At 41.0% G+C, this 19454-nt stretch overlaps 1 protein-coding gene across 3 annotated transcripts in view; it reads right to left on the bottom strand.

Annotated features, from left to right (window-relative positions):
* The window catches only part of AMBRA1 (autophagy and beclin 1 regulator 1), a 128978-nt gene that overhangs the window by 49978 nt on the left and 59546 nt on the right, over nucleotides 1-19454 (bottom strand). For all 3 annotated transcript variants that reach the window (XM_086893565.1, XM_086893566.1, XM_086893567.1), the window contains one exon: nucleotides 2136-2246. In XM_086893565.1, coding sequence (XP_086749691.1) covers nucleotides 2136-2246 — 111 coding nt within the window. The remainder of the gene's footprint in view (nucleotides 1-2135; nucleotides 2247-19454) is intronic.

Here is a 19454-nt window from a genome sequence, read left to right as displayed (position 1 = left end):
ATGAATTGCAGCACGGGGAGTCAGAAAGGGGTGGGGATGGACTTGTAGCTGGAATGTGGCCCACAAGACGGACACAATGACAACAGAAGCCATACCCACTTTCCAGCTAATTGGTAGCTTTTTCAGAATAAAAGCATCCTGGTAGGTAAAAGGGAGAAGATTGAAACACTGATGTATTGAACAGCAGATGGTTCTTAATTTCTATGGGATTTTATAAATTATAAACAAACATCTTATGTTGTTGGTTTTTTTTAATTAACAGCCTTCTCCTCAGCAGCCAGATGAGGCAAAAAAATAAGCTATGAGCAGCTGAAGCACTCTTCAGCCACTCTACAACTTGCAGAGAAGTCCCAAAGAATTTAAGTTGCTTCCCTCTCTGACTCCATTTTTATTCTGTGCCAGAGTCTGACAGGACCTCCAAAAGTATTGCCACCATGTGGCAAAACTTGGCCTTGAGCAAAAAGAGGGAATATGGTCTGAATGGATGATCCAAACTATTCAAAGGGATCTTCCACACCACAGAACATTGTGCCCGGTGTATAAAGTGGGGGAGTTTGCTGGAAGGGGCCGATTGCTGTTTGGGAAGGGGTTGGGCACTGGTTAGTGGACAGTGAGTTGTGCATCACTTGTGTTTCTTTGATTTTATTCCCCACCCTCTTTTCTCACCCCTCCTAATCCCCTCTTTTTGTTACTACTACTGCTATTGTTATTATTAACTTTCTATCAATTATTAAACTGTTTTTATTTCAACCCTGGAGTTTTGCCTTTTTCTGCTTGTACTCCCTATCCTGAGGGGGCAGGAAGGAATTGAGGAAGTGGCTGCATGGGGCTAAACCATGACAACCAGACTGGATGGAGTTTTGAGCAACCTGATTGAAAGATGTTTCTGTTCATAGAAGGGGAAGTGAACAAGATGATGCTTAAAACTCCATTCCAGACAAAACTATCCTTTGATTCTGTGATGTTGATTCTCTGCATCTCTCCTACATTCTTTTTTTGTGGGTTCTTTAAGGAACAGGACACTACCCCACAGAGACATCTATTGTCAGATATGCAATTTCTGGAAATGCAGAACACACGGAGCTGGGACTGTGAGAGTTCTGTTCAATTCATTTTAGTGACTACCTGTGAAAGCAGAAGTCTTTCTGAAAACAGAATCCCTATTCTCCCTAAAATATCATTCCCTTAAAGTAGAACCCAATCTGCTTTTGCTGAGAAATCAAGCAGTGAATTTCACATATGCACAGAGATGGCCTAAGCTAAAAATCACTTGCACATAGAAACATTCATGAATATCTACCTCCTTTCTTCATCCCAGGCTGCCACAAACATTTCTGCAGCTGTGCAACAAGCTATATCAGGATAGCACTCTGGGTTAAAAATAGCCTTTCTAGTCAAGTTCGTTTTAGCCCTGAAAATGTCATTCTTTGATCAGCTGACCACAAGTATCAAACATGCTTGTGCCTGCATAAAGAAGTCTTTTCCACCATGAGAGCTAGCTTATGCCATAGAGCACATGTGAAACTATGGTCTAATTTTCACAAAATGAAAGAGAAAATAAATGAAATCAGCAATATTGCTCGGATTACTGATTCAGAAATAGATTTTGCCTGAGAAACAGGACAAATAACTGCTTTTGCAAATGACTAGAAGGTACATCTACTTCCCTGGGCTTGCAGCACTATGGTAAGCAACAGACCAGGGTCCTCATTCCCCAAATGTATTGCAGCATTTTAACACATACTAATGTCAATAATTTAGAGAAATCAGACACAGTTCATTAGCAGGCTCTAATTTAAAGACAATATTTCTCTAGAAACTTGTTAGTAAGAGAATGAAGACATTGAATACAGAATTCTAAGAGAATGGTGTATGCCCATGAAAAGGCTCACAAAAAAACAAGCCCTATTTACACATGGATTTGCTGATAGCAAGAATACACAAGGTAGATAGAGTGGGAACAGCCCTACAAGCTTTTAGTCAGCTTCCTCAAAAGACTAAGCATTTTACAGTTCCCAATGCAACGTGACAAACAAGACCTACAAAATACAGCTGCCTTTGAAAGATCCTAGAGCTTACCCTAGCTCTGGTTAGCACAGACTTAAAATAAGGTACTGGTGTCTTTTCCAACTTACCATTGCTGATTTCAGGCAGATCAAACTTAGTGAAGTCCCACCACTGGAGCCGGTAGGTGGTATTGGCAATGTTGCTGGCCACAGCTGACTGTCCATCACCAATCACAGCACCTACAGAAAAGGGGGAAATAATTAGCAATTTAACCTCTAAAAGAATAACCAGAAAAAAAGCTGGGGAGACAAAACCATAGAATATCTTTCCAAATCAAATATTCAAAATTCTAGATTCTTAAGGAAACCTTATTTACAGAAATGGGAGCATGTCCTCAATAAGCCACAATACAGGATATTAACAGGAAAGCATTGCCCTGCAATATATTTCTGAAAGAAAATAAAGCTGATAAGAGATAAGACTTGCCCAGAAACACAAAGCAGAAATCCTAATCAATTCATTCAGTGCAAATGCATCCTACTTATCAGCAGTAGTGAAGCTGGATTTTCACAGACCCAAAATTGTCTAGTATAGCTATGAACGCAGATTAGAATACAGACTGAGGAAAAGCAATTGCCCTGGAAAATTACACACATTTGTGGATATAATCACTGCTCCTACTGTAAACTTCACTCAGAAGATACAGGTTGCTTACAGTATTTGTCACACAGTAAGGGTTGTAACAAAATACTGGTGTGGAAGACCTAGAAGCTGGCCCTTTGCTGCTTTGTGTGGCCCAGCAGCAGGCAAGGTTTGCTCTGACTCCAGGCAAACACCATGACCCTAGCTAACTGCCCAAGGATTTGGGCAGCAGCCCAAAATCAGAAGGCTAAGCACAATTCTTCAGAAACTATCATAAAGAGCCTATTTTTCCCAACACAGCTACTGATTACTTAAGTCAGCAGCCATTTGAGAAAGCTGAGATGCATTAAATGGGATTCCAAGGGACAGAAACGGAGACAAGACACAGTTCATCCACAGTAGTACTACAGTCAAAAATCTCATGCTATTTGCATCTCTAAGACCTTCATGGACAGGCAGCCCATGTACTACACAGACATCCTAGCAACCAGAGAAATTCAACATAACAGAATTTGATAAGGGAGAGTAAAGTAAGATCACTCCCAAGCACGAAAGACTAAAAGCAAAGCCTCCAGTGTCTCTGCAGTCTGGATTTCAGCATCTCTGCACTGTCTCCAGTGGCAAGTACACAGCAAACTCAGTGCCTTCACTCTCCTGGAAGGGTTGGCTCAGGACTTTGCTGCCACAGCAACCATAGTAGAAGAGACATCACTCTGACAACTCTGTCAGACACCTGTACAGAGTTAAGAGCTTGCTAACTGCTAGTAAGGTAAACTGGTGTGGAGGAAGTTGAAGAGAGTAGGGTGGCTGGATAGTTACTTTTCTTATCAAATCCCAAAAGACCACTCAGGCATGGGAAAAGAAAGAAACCCAAAATGTCTGAATACACAAATGCACCAAAAGGTTTTTTGCTTTCTCAGCAAAGCAAAGAACAAGGTGGGTAAGGCAAAGTAAGTAAGGAAATTCTAAACTGATGCTGATAAATAAAAACACCAAGAAAGCCGCTTGAGTCCTGATTTGTGGTTCTAGAGAAAGCTCAGAAATATACTAAGAACAAGACTTCTGAGCAGACAGCATTATACTGTGCACTGAGCTCTGTCAAGCCTCCAGCAATCAACCAATCTCCATTGTATATCTGCTCCATCTCTGTACCTGCCTCTGTCAGACATGCATAGATCACTTGGAGAGCAGAATTAAAAACATTTCCATTGCTGTAACATATGCCCAAGGCCTTGTTCTCTATAACCCTCAAAACAAAGGGCTCCTCTGAACAGAAGATATGCACTGGAAAAAGCAGATTCAATGAATTAATGAAATTACACTTTGCAACCAGAAGTAGAAAGACAATTAAATTTTATGTTGCTTCGTTTTTAAAGGTCTTCTCACTGTAAGCCTGGATTTGGTACACAAAGGCAGCTCTTCTTGCCTTCAGCCCTCAGGAAGGAAAGAGAAAAACAGGTGCTCTACAAATGTGAAGCAGTGGGACTTCCAGCAGGGAAACAGTAACTAACCTCACCAGCAAGGTAGCCCCTGCCTTAAAGGACTGAGTCAGGCAGGGAAAACACTCTGTAAAGACAGGCAACAGAAGTTCTGTTGAGGGCACATAATTCCAGAATATTGATCTTATCACAGAGCATTACAAAGTTTTGCAATGAAAACAACCTTCAGAGGTGTAACAAGCAATATATAAAACGGAGAAGAACATACCTTAGGAAAACAACAGTGCTCTCCCTCTACATTAGAGAAGCTTAGCAAAATCACTAACTGCTCCACAAACAGTAAAATCATCTGGCTCACACAATTGCTGTACCTACTGCTAAAAGTACTGTAAAAAGCAGCTGGCAAGCAGATTTGATATTTTTTTGGTAAAATTCCTCATCTTTGCATCCCTTTCCCTGTAATCTTCAGGTAAGTAATGGTTCATTTAAACCTTGTCTTAAATCTTCTTCACCTTCAAAGGCAGGCACAATTACAAAACAGGCACAAAACAGGCAGAAATTAACAATGGAAAAAAGCAGTACTGCCCCATCTACAGGACAGCCCCACACAAATTTCAGAGCCAGCACAAGCTATCGAGTAATGTTAATGTTTCAGGTGCAACAGATACCTTTATCAAAGAAATTAGGATAGAGGCAGCACAGTTCTTAGTGTGAAAGGTGCATGTTCAGAAAAATTTGGTCCATTTCTCAAAGGCTTCAAACCAGTGTAACTAACACTAATCAGAAATCCAAGATCTACATCCTTCATTAAGTAATTATCTCTACTTATACTAATTATGTAATTGAGGAGTGCAATTTTTAAATTATATCTATATACATATAACAAAGTGGAATAACATTCGTATCACAAGTCCTGCCAGATGCCTCCCACATGCACGCATGCACTGTCCTACAGTAAAGACGATTAAAAGCATGTAAGCATTTCATTCAATGAATTAAGGGAGGAAAATACCCCCTAACACAGAAATAGGCTATCCCAACCTGTGTTGTCCTCTTTGGTTTATGGGAAACATTTTAGACCGCGACTGGAAGACTTAGGAAATTTAAATTCCTCACTACAGAGCTTTTGTTCACCATGCAAACATGAGAACTCATTCTCAGCTGGCTTTGCCCAGTCAGGGTTTCCGTCTGGATGAGAGCAGAAGGTGCTGTTGCTTGTCAAGTTGTAGTATATATAACTAAAGCAAACAACACACTTCATCTTCTTAAATTTGGGCAGCAACAGATCAGCTCTTACAAGCAGCTGTTCTCAGCAAGCACCTGACAGTCCTGATTCTTGGGTCCTCCACTGTTTAATAGGATCACAAGTAACTGCAGTGGGTACCCAAGGGTCTCCGGCTTGTCATCCTCACGAACAGAACGACCTTTTTCTGCAGAGAGGATGTAGATTTCAAAATGCTGAAATCCAAATCGAGGGCCAATTGAAATGCAGTGAATGTAGGTTTGATTGGCAGCTTTCCTGCGTCTGTCTATCACTGCGTAATAAACACTGGATGATGGCAGAAATGAAGATAAATGCTTTTAGCAGCCCCCCTTTTTCCCTCCACCACCCTGAACTCCATCCACCCCCACTCAGCACATGACAAAAGAATTTAAAGAGCTGGGGGGGGGAAGAAAGTCTTAACAAAGACTTAAATAAAAAAAATCCTCAAATCTTTTCTTATAGGCCACCTACACGTGACAGATATTTATCCATCAGTCTCAACCTCCTCAGAGGATCCAGCATATCTTGGCATATGGAGAAATGAACCTTTGCCAGTCAACTATTGCTCATTTATGAATCAAGCCATGCAAGCCAATGTCTGAGTTTAGACTGAAAGGGAAAAAGGGGTGCAAAACCAGTTCCCTTGGCACTCATGCACTACCTCAGTGAAAAGCAGGCTAACTTCAGACTACTACTATCAAACTGTCAGAAGAACAACCAATACTCTAGAGCTACACAGGTTTTGGGGTACATGTTTTGGGAACACGAAACATCTACATAGTATGGGAATTTCTTTGCCACGTATTTAACAAAAAACAGAGTTCAAATTTTTTCTAGGCTAGATCATTTACCCATAATTTGTTAGTGTCTGGCAGGTCCCCTTGTAATAAGAGAAAAATTTATTATGATGCTTACAGATAAGCTTGAGGAAGCTGGAGAATCCCCTTAGCTAATTTGTGACTCAGTTTGAGGGAGTGACTGGGGACTGATATAAAAATCCCCCTAGATTAGTACTTGCATCTCTAAGCATGAGTACCTTTGAAAAGTAATTACTTCTTCATGAAACTATTTGCAACTGTAGCTGATACTGAGGTTAATCTATAATTGTAGAAAGGAAATATCAGAATTTATGGGTTTTACATTTCCTTGTTCTAGATTTACTACAATCCAGGCTCCAGGAAGTCCAAAACACAGAACAAATCTATTTAACAAAGCAAGGATAGGACTCTTTGCTTCAAGAATACACCAGATTCTTACAACCAGTTCTGAACTGAATCCAATTTGAATTCAGGCAAAATAATTACTGAAATCTAGTGGAGATAGAACAGGTTCTTATACATTTCCAACCCTCAAGTATTCTATGGGACAGACTAGTCTGGGGGACTGCCTTTGATGACAGTAAATATATTAAATTCTGAATATGAATTTGACAAGTTGCAGCAAATCTCTGTTCCAGGCTTCCTCGAAGACAGATTTTGAAGTGGACGAGCTAACCATCTAAAACTGGGCTAATGCTGTAAAAACAGTATGCAGAGCAACCTGGGAATTTCAACCAGATATTTTTCATTTCTTTTGCTTGTTCTTCAATGTACAAGCAAGCTCTAAATAGGAAATGGGCAAAATGATTTTCATGAATGGATGCACAATATGCTACCAAGAGTATTTCAGCATACACTAAGCACTGAAAAGATCTTAGATTCAACATTAACTGAGAAAGCCTCTAAGAGGTCTGTGCTCTCTGAAGGTTGAACCTTCAAAAGGCTATTATTTTTTCTTTATTCCAGATGTATAAAATAAGAAGAAATGTAATTTCCCATTCATGTTCATTCCTACTGCAAAATTTCTTTTTAAAAGGGGCAGAACTTAGCATGTTGAGTTGCACAGACCTATCAGCTATTGGAATTGAGCAAGGCTCAGCTGTAGGTAAGTGAAAACGACCATCCTAATAGGAGCCAGTCAAGCGCCCAAGGGGTCCACTTACATCGAGAACAATGCAAACATCATATAGGAAAGGGAATTTTTCAGCCACAAGTTTTAGACTTCAAAAGGAAATCAGTTAATTTGCAACAAGCACAAACAATAAAAGAACAAATGACTGACCAAAAGCCTCCACCTCCAATAGTCATGATGGCTCCCTTACGTCTTACCTTCCTATATTTTATTTCTTTGTCTGATCATCTAACAATTAATAGGGAAATGTGTCTGGTAAGCATTTCTCATTGATGGTATAGTCTAGTTTTCCCTCAGGGAAACTAGAAGATATTAACGTCCTTTTCAAATGCATCCCTCCTATGTGTATTGTTTGCATCTCACCAAGCAAGCCGGCATTTCTTCTCCTTTAGAGAATTCACTCTGTTGCTGTTCACTATTGAGATTCCCCTGCTCATTTCACCCTGCTACACATGAGAGCTAGAAGACCAGATATGCAACAGCATGGACAGTTTCCTGAACAAGCAAAAGTTGAACCAATAATATTGGCACAGAATGGGGGATGAGAAAAATCCCATAATCTGTGAAAAATAAATGATCTTATTCCAGCCTTTGCATATACATATTAGAGCAAGCAAATGTCTCTGTTTAGGAATGTCTCATCCTACTCAGGGTGTCCTATAAAGAACAAGCAGTTTCATTTCTTTGCTGTAGCTACATCAACCCTCTCAGCTTCTGGTAGCAAAAGATTGTGGCCTAAGTCTCCCAGTTGACAAGAACTTTCTCCAGCCATCCAATATCAGATATGCACCACTGAACAGAAAAAAACCCAAACAAATAAACTGTGAGGAATATACAGAATTCCTTCCTTCTATCTCCCAAATCTCTACCAATCAGCACCACAGGTACAGCACCACCACCATGTCGCTGTAGGACACAGAATGATTCACATGGACACAGTTCAATGTATGATAGGGAAAAGGATGATTTTATTTTTGCAATTCTAGTATTTATAGATTCTTGACAATGACCAGGGATTGGATAGTTAGCTTACCACCTTCCCAATCCCACTGGTCATGCAAAACGTCCATCAAAGGACATTTCTTGGAAAGAATGTATACACATCTATGTCTATAGTTACTTCCCTGGGAAAGTGGCTAGAAACTATGAAAACAAGATCAGAAGGCTTAATTTTTAGGGCGCCACCACCATAAGGACCGACAGGATTTAAACAGTATCTGCACACTATCTTTTATCTGTAAGATTCATAATCTCTTATGCCATAGAAGAAAAAAACCCCAACCAATCAACAAAAAACCCAAAAAACAAAACAACAAAAAACCCACAAAAAAACCCCAACAAACAAAAAAACCCCAAAACATAACAAACCCCCAAAACCACAAAAGAATACAAACAAACAAAAAGATCCCCAAAACACAACAAAACAGAGAGAAATATCATCTGAACCATGGGCAGGCCAGAGTATCTTACTCACACATCGCCTTAGCGGTGAGTTGAGAACAATGGCTCAACAACTGCTAGAAAGAAGGGATGAATGAGACAACCGAGATCTTGATTTTGGAAACTGAACAGAAAGTAACAGTTGTATGTTGTTAATGATACATAATTATTTAGCTTATGCAGTTTGAAAGTTCATTCTTGCAGGGTAGTAAGTACGATTTACCAGAGAACCAAAAATCCTATTCGCAAAAGAAGCAGAGCTCGAATTCTTGGCGATGCTCTTACATCTGTACAACTCAAATGAAGCTGTTAAATGCTACTTTCTGCTTTAAGAAAGAATAAGAGAAGATAAGATAAGAAAATCCTCATGAACAAGGACTGTTTTGGTTCAGCTGTTTGTGTTCTCAATACTGCTCTTAGCAGCAGTGGATGGGATGTTCCCTGGGAAGGCTGCACTACACTATTGCTTTACACTATGTAACAACAGCATGCATGCATACACTTTTAAAGGAGCAAAAGGCCACATGTTTAGGGACCATCATGAAACTCCTGGAATTCTGATTCTGGATAAAGTACTGGAATGGCATGTAAAGAGATGCAGGTGATCCATAAAGCCCTCAGGTGAAAATATATATCATGGGTCTAGACTTTTCAAAAGAAATCCTCCTACAAATTGAGATGCTGCATCATTGAAAGAGTTTAGCAGGAAAAGGTTATGGATATAAAAGAAACACCTGTTACCCTCGCCTGAAACAATCTGCAAGCTGCTTGAGAAGTAGGTGGTCAAACAAGTTCTCTCTTTTTTTCATTTAGGCCCCTTGCTGGGAAGGACAGTCAAAGCTGGAGTCTTCCTATTGGCAAATTGCTGGAGCTGTTAAACTTGTTTTGAGATCCCTTCTCCACTTCCATGCGATAGCGGCATGTGTTAAAAGCATGCCTCACACTAACATATGATTCAGGCAGTAAAACATGTTTCCTTCAGTATAGCCTTTTAGGGAAAATATTCAAGCACTAAAAATACATTCCAATCTGCATTTCATTTAACTAATGTTTTGGTTTGACCTTTTCTGCATACTTGCAGCCTTTTATACGATTTGTCTGTATGCATTTAAAAACCCCTAACATAAAACAATGAGTAAATGGTTGGAGAAAGGAATTTACGCTTTCTTCATAATTTCTATTACAAAATTCTCTGATACTTACTAAATTGGCCGTAAGAGCCATCAAGTTACTGCCCAGGAATGAGAGTCTGAAATCTACTAACTGGAAAATACTGAGGAAATAAAGATAATCCTTATCTTGTCAGTGTGAGGAGAAACAATAATTTGGATTACAGGCATTTCTGCATCTGGAGGTCCACATCAGCCTACTAAAAAAGCATTAAGATAATACATTTGAAATCTGCTCCCAAGCACCTGATTCTTCAAAGGAAAAAGTTCTGCAAATTAATGGAGGGTGCAGTGGGAGGAACAGTGAATGCATCCAAGACACACCAATAGATGAAAAGGCAGAAGAGAACTGAACTCTGCAGCCTCTAATGGAATGTGTATTCACATCTTTCACCTCTGAACCCACACATGCAGGCATGTTCACAGCCCTGCTTCCTTATAAATTTCCAGAAATAGTAGGTGACTCTCCAAATCAAAATGTCGTATCTCTCCTGCCAGAATTCAACGAAATCCCTGGTAATGTGAACTAGGAAGGTCTCAATAGCTAATGTGTGCTCTGTCTGTCTGGGGTTCCTCTCTCTGCTTACTTTGCAACTCGTGATGCCTCTGCTCTCTCCCATCACTATGTCCCTTGCACCATTACCAAACCTGTCATTAAATGCTTTTGGAAGTCTGCTTTTTAACCTTCACATCTGTGTTTATTCTCTGCACAAAACCAGAGTGGAATCTGTGCCTGGCAGGCATTTCCTTTTGTAAAACTCCTTCTTCTTTTCTTTTCTGACTTTTCAGAGCATGAAATGTGCCTGCTAATCCTAATTGCTGCAGATGGAGAGTCTTGCAGAGACTAGACAAAGGGGGCATCCTTCCACCAAGCAGCTGTAAGCAGGCGCCAGATACTTATGTTCTCCAGTTTCCAGAGCTCCCATCTCACTTTGTCACATTTCTGAAGAACACAAGGACAAACTTCCACAAGTAGCTATACCAGGAGTGGGAACCTGCCTTCCCAGACTTACCCTCTCCTGACTAAATGGCCCTCCCAGCACAGGAGCACAACTGAGCTTATTGTGTGACCTGACTCAGGGTGGGCAGTCCTTGAATACTGCTGCTGTATTTCAAAGAAAAAAGCTAAATCTCTGGCTTTTAAGGGTCATTTGCCTGCCTATAACCCAACATCAGCTCTCTTACCAAAGAAAAACTTTGTAAGGTCCCACTGGCACACACACAGTTGGCCTTCCCATTAGCAGTGCTTCAGCCAGTAACAGAGGCAGCAAGAAACTGAATCAGTATGGTATTAAGACATTTTTGCAGCCAACAGCCATTGAAGAAGTTACTTTTCTAGCTCAGCAGTGTCTGGATTCAGAGGAATATTTCCAGTGCAGCAACAAAAAACTGCTTCAGAGAGTTGCTGTCACCTAACTAGAATATTCTTGCACCCAAGGCTAATGCTTGTGTCCTCCACAGTTGCCACATCACACTGTCTATGAGGTCTACTGCAGTTCAGTCATCTAACATAGATGCTAACACATATCAGACTAATCCAGTGTTGCCAAAACTGTTGTATATAGTTTTAGATAATTCAGAACTCTTGCAATTTCTTGTTATTGAGACTGTGTGCCAAGACCATTGTCAACTCTAGCCCGTATTCCACGCAGGTTGTACTTTATCATCAATTCCATAGCTTCTTAGTGTGGCCACAATTTTAGTTCACACTAAGTAATTCCCCTTCCTAAGAGGCTCAAATCTTGTTGTAACAGCACTCCCATCTAACCAATATAGCTACACCAACAGACAGATGTAGAATAGGCACAAAAATAACAAGTCAAACTGCTTTACACAGAAAAGCCTTTTCCATTGTGAGTGTGCATTTTAACTACATGAAATCCTATTAATCCAAACAAATCAGCAAGCCAAATTCCTGCTACCGCCTCTGCAGCTCTTACTGCAAGAATGTGTGCTTAGCACAACTTGAAATGTGCATGTCTTATGCCAAAACACCCATCTGCAGTGGAGAAAAAACCGTAGCAATATCTTTGTAGACCACCTGCATGCTTTATCAACCACCACATTGCAAAAATACAAACTTTCACTAATCCAAGAAGCAGTATGTTCTTTGGAAGGGTTTGAATTCTGCAGATTTAAATGTGTATCAGTACAACAACAAGCTTCCACACTGGAGCCACTTTTCATTGTGGAAATAGCAGTACACAGTATTAATAAAAGTGCCAAGAAAAAAAACATATTCAAAGGCTTGTACTTGCCAGTGGAAGACTTGCAAAAGTTACCACTATCCTTAAATATATTTCAGGACTACTGTACTACAGCACCAGCCCTGTGCACCCAAACTTGTAATGAAAACGCTGTGTCAGCTTAGTGACATGGACTCAGCTACCATCACAATACAAAGCACTAGCTAAACATGCTGAGTGGTAGATTTTCACAGGAATAATATCCTCTGAGAAGGACACGTCACAAGGTATCACCAATCTAAACAGCAGGAAGAGAAGACAGGACAGGAACTGGAAAGTAAGCAGACAGATTTGCTGTTTGCTGGGTAAAGCAGTGAACAGACATACAGCCAAAAGAAAGAAAACAAGCAAGCTGAGAAAACACAAAATTTAACAGTAGTTTAAGTCATATGAAGTCAGTTTAAATTTAAAGCATGGTGAGATGGAAAGGAGGAAGCCCAGGCTGAAAGAATGCAATGGGGAGACCACATTATTCCAACTGGAATAGGAAAAAGTAAAAGAAACCTACAGCAAATAAAGTACTATCATAATGTTCTGAATGCTTCCTCATGGAAGAAGTTTTGAGGGTCGTTTGGCATGATCTAGATGACAGCAATGGAAACAAGACCCATTCCTTATTGCTACTAGCTTTAATGCACAAAGCAGGTTGCTGCAGCCTAGCAAGTGTGCAGGGATCTCTGTTGGAGCCAGTGCAGAGATTCAGGCTCAAGAAGTGACCTCAATCCCAGAGTGTGCAGAGCAGGACTGACACAGCATATTAGTCCACACCTTGACAGACTACGTGTAACAACATGAAAGTAAGCATGCAACATTTGGAAGAGTGATGCAGCGTCAGGGCTCCCAGAAGTCAGGACTCCATCAAGAAGTTTGGCCAAACTCATAACCTTTCAGTGACTTCTGTAAATAGGTGCCACAGCTCCGCTCATTGCAGACAGGTCCAACCCACTGCACTTTACAAAACCAACGCCAAGATGAAAGGAGACTACCACTGTATCCCATTATTTTTAAGAAGTGTTAAAAGTCAAACTCAAAGCCACATCCAGAAAAACTAAGGCAGCAGAAGCACTTCTTAGGTATTCAGCATGCACTGCACAATGAACAGATACTTAGATGGGTTTAATTTCTTTTTTAGGGCAGACTGACCTTAATCCATCTTGAATTAGCTCATAATGCTTTCAGAGGGTCGTAAGTAGACCTGCCCAAGAAGCTGCTGGACAAAATAACCACCACAGCTATTCCATACATCCTTTACAAGCAAAAATGGAGGGAAATTTTGTATGATGAAAATGGGGCAATCACAATTTACTGGTTTACAGTAAAATTTTCAATTATACACAATCAAAATTTGGAGGAAGCCATGCTTTACTGGAGGGTAGGGGTCACAAACTAAAAAGGAACTGATGAAATGTTCCGGGATCTCACCCTCATAGCAGCAGTCAGAGGTCTGGCTCCTACCAGATCAAAGAACCAGCAGTGGTACATTCTAGAAGACGATGAACACTCCAAGCCAACCTCTCAGTCCTAAGATTCAGTGCAAAATTACAGTTCCAAATGACAATTTTATTAGACCTCACAAGCCATAAGGCAGCAGAAGTTAGGAAGTAGCTCACTAAAATCACAGGAGTGATCAGGGAGACTGACATCCACTTACAGCTGGTTTCTTTGCAAACAGAGAAGTTATGACAGGGCTTTGCCTTCAGCTTTCACTGTTCCTTACGTCAACAGACATGCAGGTATCCATGAATGAAGGTTCTTCCATAGAACTTCATCAGTCAAGCTGGGACAGGGAAATATAGAAACACTCCCCTTGCATAACCAACATGCCTTCCACATTCAGAATCCAATAACGACCTCAGCAAAATATTTTCTCACCTTACCTTTCAAAATTTTTGCAAATCTGATCACTCCGTCTGGCCTATGAGATTTTCTCTAAACTTTATTATCGAGTTCCTCTCTGTCATAGCTTAATGTCTTCCAGCATTTACCATCAGCCCTTCTCTTTTATTTCACTTTGCTATGATTTCCAGTCCATAAGCCCTGTTAGTTATTTGTCTCCCCTCAGCCTTGTTTCTCCTGTGCCTTCTTTTCCTTCCACTCTGGCAAAGTACTTTTGGATTTCCTTTACACTTTTCACAGTCCTCATAATGGGGTTGTGGGGATGTATATGCATGTGTTGGGTATTTGCATCCTTCCCTCCCCACCAGATTTTGAGCCTGACCCACCTCTGCAGTACCCATTCCACGATCTATTTCAAGACAACACTAATGAAAACTGCCACCAGACCAATTCCCTCCACTACACTTTTCTACTCTGGCACCTCAGAGAAGCCTTGAGATCTGACTCGGTTGGTCTCTGGTGAACCAAAAGACAGACCCTCAAACAGCTTCTGTGTGCAGCACACCAGGAGACATCACATGGACGGGTGCATGCATGCCCACACCATGAATGCTAATATGAACAATTGTTTGAAAGAAGACAAAGTGTTTCTCCAGCTTAACTGAAACCCACGCCTGCAATCCCAGCTACCTTTGACTCATTCCTCAAACCCTCCCCTCCTCCAGCTTCCATTTGTCTCTGCGCAGAATCTCAGCTGCTCATAAGAAAATTACCAAGTGACATTATTTCCTCTACCTTTTCAATCTTCCCTCCCCCTCCTGCAATCCTTCCCTTAACAGACACAAGCATGCTCCCAGCCCTTCTAAGCACTCCACTGGTCTCTGATTTTTCCCCTTTGTACCAATTTCTATCCCTTGCCATTTGTCAGTAATGTGTATGCTCTTCTCCTCCCCCTCACAATACAAATATGCATTAACTTCTTGCATCTCTACATTTCTCAGTGACTCTGGATCACAGTTTGGATGTCTAGGATGAGAAGAGGAAATGCATTGTCCCATATGCCCTTCTCATTGCTAGCTCTCAAACTGTACATGAACTCCTGGTAGTTACTGTTCTTTTTCTTCTCCAGCATATCTTTCATCTCAACTACTACTGAACCTGCTCTACTTCTAGTGACCCCCTTGCTGATCAAAACTCAGGACTAATAGTCTAACTATTCTCATTAACTTTCTTAGCAAAGGTACTAAGATTTTTGATTCTTCGATTGCTCCTCCCTTGCCATATGTGAACGGCTTCTACCTACCACTACCACTCTAACCAACCCCAAAGATGCTGAAAGAGACAACCAAGCAATTATGATTATCACTACAATTTCTTCCACACTCTGCTGCCAGCCCTGAAGTTATCTAATGGGCCACACCTACCTACCCCTTCCCACCTGTTGCTGCAAAATCTGGTGAATTCAAGCATTCAGTATAGCTGAAATTGCACCTTGTTTCAGGCAGCGCTTGAAGCAAGGGGAAGAGACATGAATCAGGTTCCCAGAGCCGCAAGAGTAGAACTCAGAAGCCAGGCTACAAGGGAACTCAGAGTCCAGAACTGTTATATTTGCAGAGGCTGGCTCACAGCTCTTGCTGATTTTGAACGCTCAGAAACGTAACTCCTGCCTGCCAGGGTTTCTGGATTACAGCCCACACTGAGCTCAACAGGAGAGTTTGTCAACCTACTGCTCAAGAAAGCAAAACACAGCTTCCTTTAGTAGCACTAACTTGCAACTCTTGCTTAGTTCAAAGCCAGCTCTGAGCTCCTGCAGACACTGGAGACCATTCCCACTTCAGCCATTTTCCAGAGATGGTGGGTGCACTAATTTAAAAGAACAAGGCATGGAGGGACATATATGAGGTACACCTCCACCTTTGGATCCTGTTTGTATTTTCTAGTGTACCAAATCTCCTGCTGTCCGCATTTACTCTTGAGTTCTGAGGCAACAAGTTAAAAAGCTAATATGAACTTAACCTAGTGCTCTCATCCTGACTAGAACTTGTGTTTGCTACTGCACAAATGCTTTTTGGCTTCTCTGCTCAGTTTCTCAGTTTACTTCAAGAACTTCCCCATCTCATGCAAGACACTTAACACGTTCCACATTTTCAACAACCCAAAAGCACTGACAAATCCAGCCTTTATGTTTTAGGGAAAGTCTGAAGCCTAAATTTATTTCCTAGGCTCTGCCTTTGACACGGGCATTTTCTAAAACTCCTCCAGGTTCCACACAGAGGGTAACTTATAATGGCTCATGTTAAGGCAAAATACTCAGGTACGATAAACCTACAAGTCAAAAGTAACTCTGAGGAAGCAAGGAAGTTGTCACTTACCCTGCCAAGATACTCCCATACATCTTCCCCCATAAACAGGAAAAGCCAGCAGACCAGAAGCATAAAACCAACAGTACCAGCTGAGCAACAATACTATGTGGAGGAAAAAACACTACTGCAGAATCTAAAAGCTAACACAACCTTTGATTCGTATGCATTAAGTGACAACAGATTGAGACATTAATGCTCAATCACAAATAAAACACCCAATGGTACAATCCTATCTACCTGCAAAAGGGACCAGGAGATCAGCACATGGCATTCTTACCAGATCCATTATTCAACATACAACTATGTTGCCATAGCAAGAACTTCCTCCATTTTTATGGCAAGGTGGCTATAAAAATGTCTATGAAGATATTCTATACTGGGTGTAACAAATCTGGCTTAGGGTTCGCTTTTTGGTGCTGGGTTCCCCCACCCTCCAACCCATAAAACCCATTAGCGAAAACATGACTAATCTCTTCAAAGATGACAGCCAAATGTGGCAGGCCACTGAGGATTCCTACCCCTTTGCACAGCAGATCGCACGGGTTCCTGCCTCCCCTCTGCGCTTTGGAGCGTGGGTAATTTTTTAATTATTTTTTTCCCTTTTAAAAGGAGGCAGCAAGCTCTGGGAAAATACTTTTATGGCTAAGTGAGTTTTACCACCCACAAAGAGACAGGTCCCCAAGGGGCCCTCACCGCCCACAAAAGATGAGCACTTCTGCAAAGCCTTACCCCTTCTGATATAATGATATCTAGAAATTCATCTCTTTAACAATGCACACAAAAGGAATCAGCCTGCACCCTTCACTTTTAAGAACATGATCACCTCTCTCCAATGCCTTTCTGAATCTCAAAGGCAGCTTTAGATTCACAGCCACCAATACAAAGAAAGGCTTACTGGTACAGCTTGCATCAGAAAACACATTATACAAGCTTTCTCCGATGCAATGCTTACTTCTTCCATCATGCAGCACTGGAACAGACTATCGTTTGTGACAGGATGCAAATGGCTGGAAGAACCTCTCCAGCAATGGACCACTGAAGACACCCTATGAAAACTCCTGTACATGCACCAGGAACTTTGCAACTTTGCGACCAGCACTATGATCATAAATTGTCCTTTGCAACTAGGCAATAATTTTGCTAGTTTAAACACCCCATATAATGGGAAGCAAACCTGCTTCAGCAATCAGTTACCACAAGGTAAGTGGTGAACTTTATGTGGCTGGACTTCAAGAAATAAAAACCTCCCAGCATCACTGCTCAAGTATCTCTTTTTTTCCCCAAGCTAAATTGTTCTGGTATCAGGTTCTGTGTCTTTCTATGCATTTTGCCTATTGTATTAAAGGCTGCTTTATCAGAAATCTTTCCCCCATAGACCAATCAACTAACAACAACTACCTACTATTTTGATTAGCTAAGTACATAAAGCTCATGTCATTTTATAGCTGAAGTTTTCCTCAGCTGATTCTTACTTCAGCTATATTGAGTCCTTCTAAAATGTAGACAGAGTGTTGCACGTGGATTTGAACATCATCTGGAATGATGTCAGTAAGATCATATAAAAAGACAACAGTAGTTTCATACTCCCTGATATTGCCTGCCTACACAAGGTTGTAGAGCTGCAGCATCATGACAGAATTCATATTCCATTGGTTCACACACAACTCCCCAAAGCCATTTGCAGAATCACTACATTGCCCAAAACAAGACTTCAAAAACTGCAAATGGGATACACATTACTGGTCCCAAAGCATCTCATCTCACTCTGGGCAGTAATAATACTCAGTCACAACGGTATCATTGCTTGGATCACCACCGGGAATAAAGCAACTGCAGGAAAAATCAGCCCTCCAAGTAAATAGATTTCTACTGCCACTCTCACACTCCATATTGTAGTATCTACAGTCAGAAGTGGATTGACCCCAGATCCCAAACACCTGGTTCTCTGAAAGGCCAATAGCAATTGAGAGAGCTTAACAGCTGGTTTGTTTGACATACATCTTGCTTCTGGCCCAAATGTTCCCTAAAACTGCTGCTTCTTTATATGTCAAAAATCTCCCCTGTTGTTTCAGCTTAATTCAAGGGCTTTGAGTACCATTGTTCTGATTTGAACAGTCTTCCACAAATGCAGTATGAAAGCCTATGAAGTGTTGGTAACAACTCTGCAATTGACCATCACCTCTTCTGGATAAAAGTGTAATAAGCATTTCAAAGCTCTGTATCTGGGGCCTTTTAACCCTTTACTTTATCATATGGAGGATAGTTGTATACATTGCTCTAACAACTTCTCTCACAAGGCAGCGTAACCAGGGACAACCCACAACAAACCGTCTCCACAATTCCTGAAATGTAGCCAGCCACAGATAGTATCTGGCACACTTCAGTAAATGCAGGACTTTACAACTACTGCTAACCTCAGTGCAGTATCACTTCCAGCTACTAGTCAAGAATCCCCTGTCATCTCAGACCTCATCAAGCATCTTCCATGATGTGGCCTGCACTCACTCTGACCAGAAGAGTTGTGCTCATTCTAATCTCACTTGCAAACAAAATTTGTAAATTATACTCACAACGTACAGCCACCAATCTAGACCAAGTCCTTCTATGGACACTTCTGCTACATAAGCAAGCAACTGTTAGTTTGAAAGTTTGGTAACTTTCAGTTACCAAAGGGAACACAAACCGAGACTCTTGACACAAAATAAATACAAACTCATGGCAAGTTAGTAACAAAGTATATTCCAGTAACATCTGCTCTCTCAAATAAACCTTGAAAGAGCCAGAAGTCCTCTGCAGTAACAACCATCGTAAGGTTTTGCAATAGAATTAGTGGACAAAACCAATACATACAACCAGAAGCAGCTGTACCTACTCCTGTAATACAATGCTTAAGAGAACTACAACCAACTCTATTCCCACCTACACTGAACCCCAACATCATTCACTGTTCCTGTGTACTCAGTTCATTCCGAGAATCACTGAAGACTAAGTGGAAAGGACCTCTGAGATACCCTTGACCATTCCCCTGCTCAGAGTAGGGTGAATTACAGCACGTTAGTGGGGACTATCTCCAGTCAAATTTGGGTATCTCCGAAGAT

The sequence above is a fragment of the Cyanistes caeruleus genome, chromosome 6, assembly GCF_971803275.1.
Source record: "Cyanistes caeruleus chromosome 6, bCyaCae1.hap1.1, whole genome shotgun sequence".
NCBI lineage: Eukaryota > Metazoa > Chordata > Aves > Passeriformes > Paridae > Cyanistes > Cyanistes caeruleus.
The sequence above is the reverse complement of the archived record's forward strand: the minus strand, read 5'-3'. Positions and strand labels throughout refer to the sequence as shown.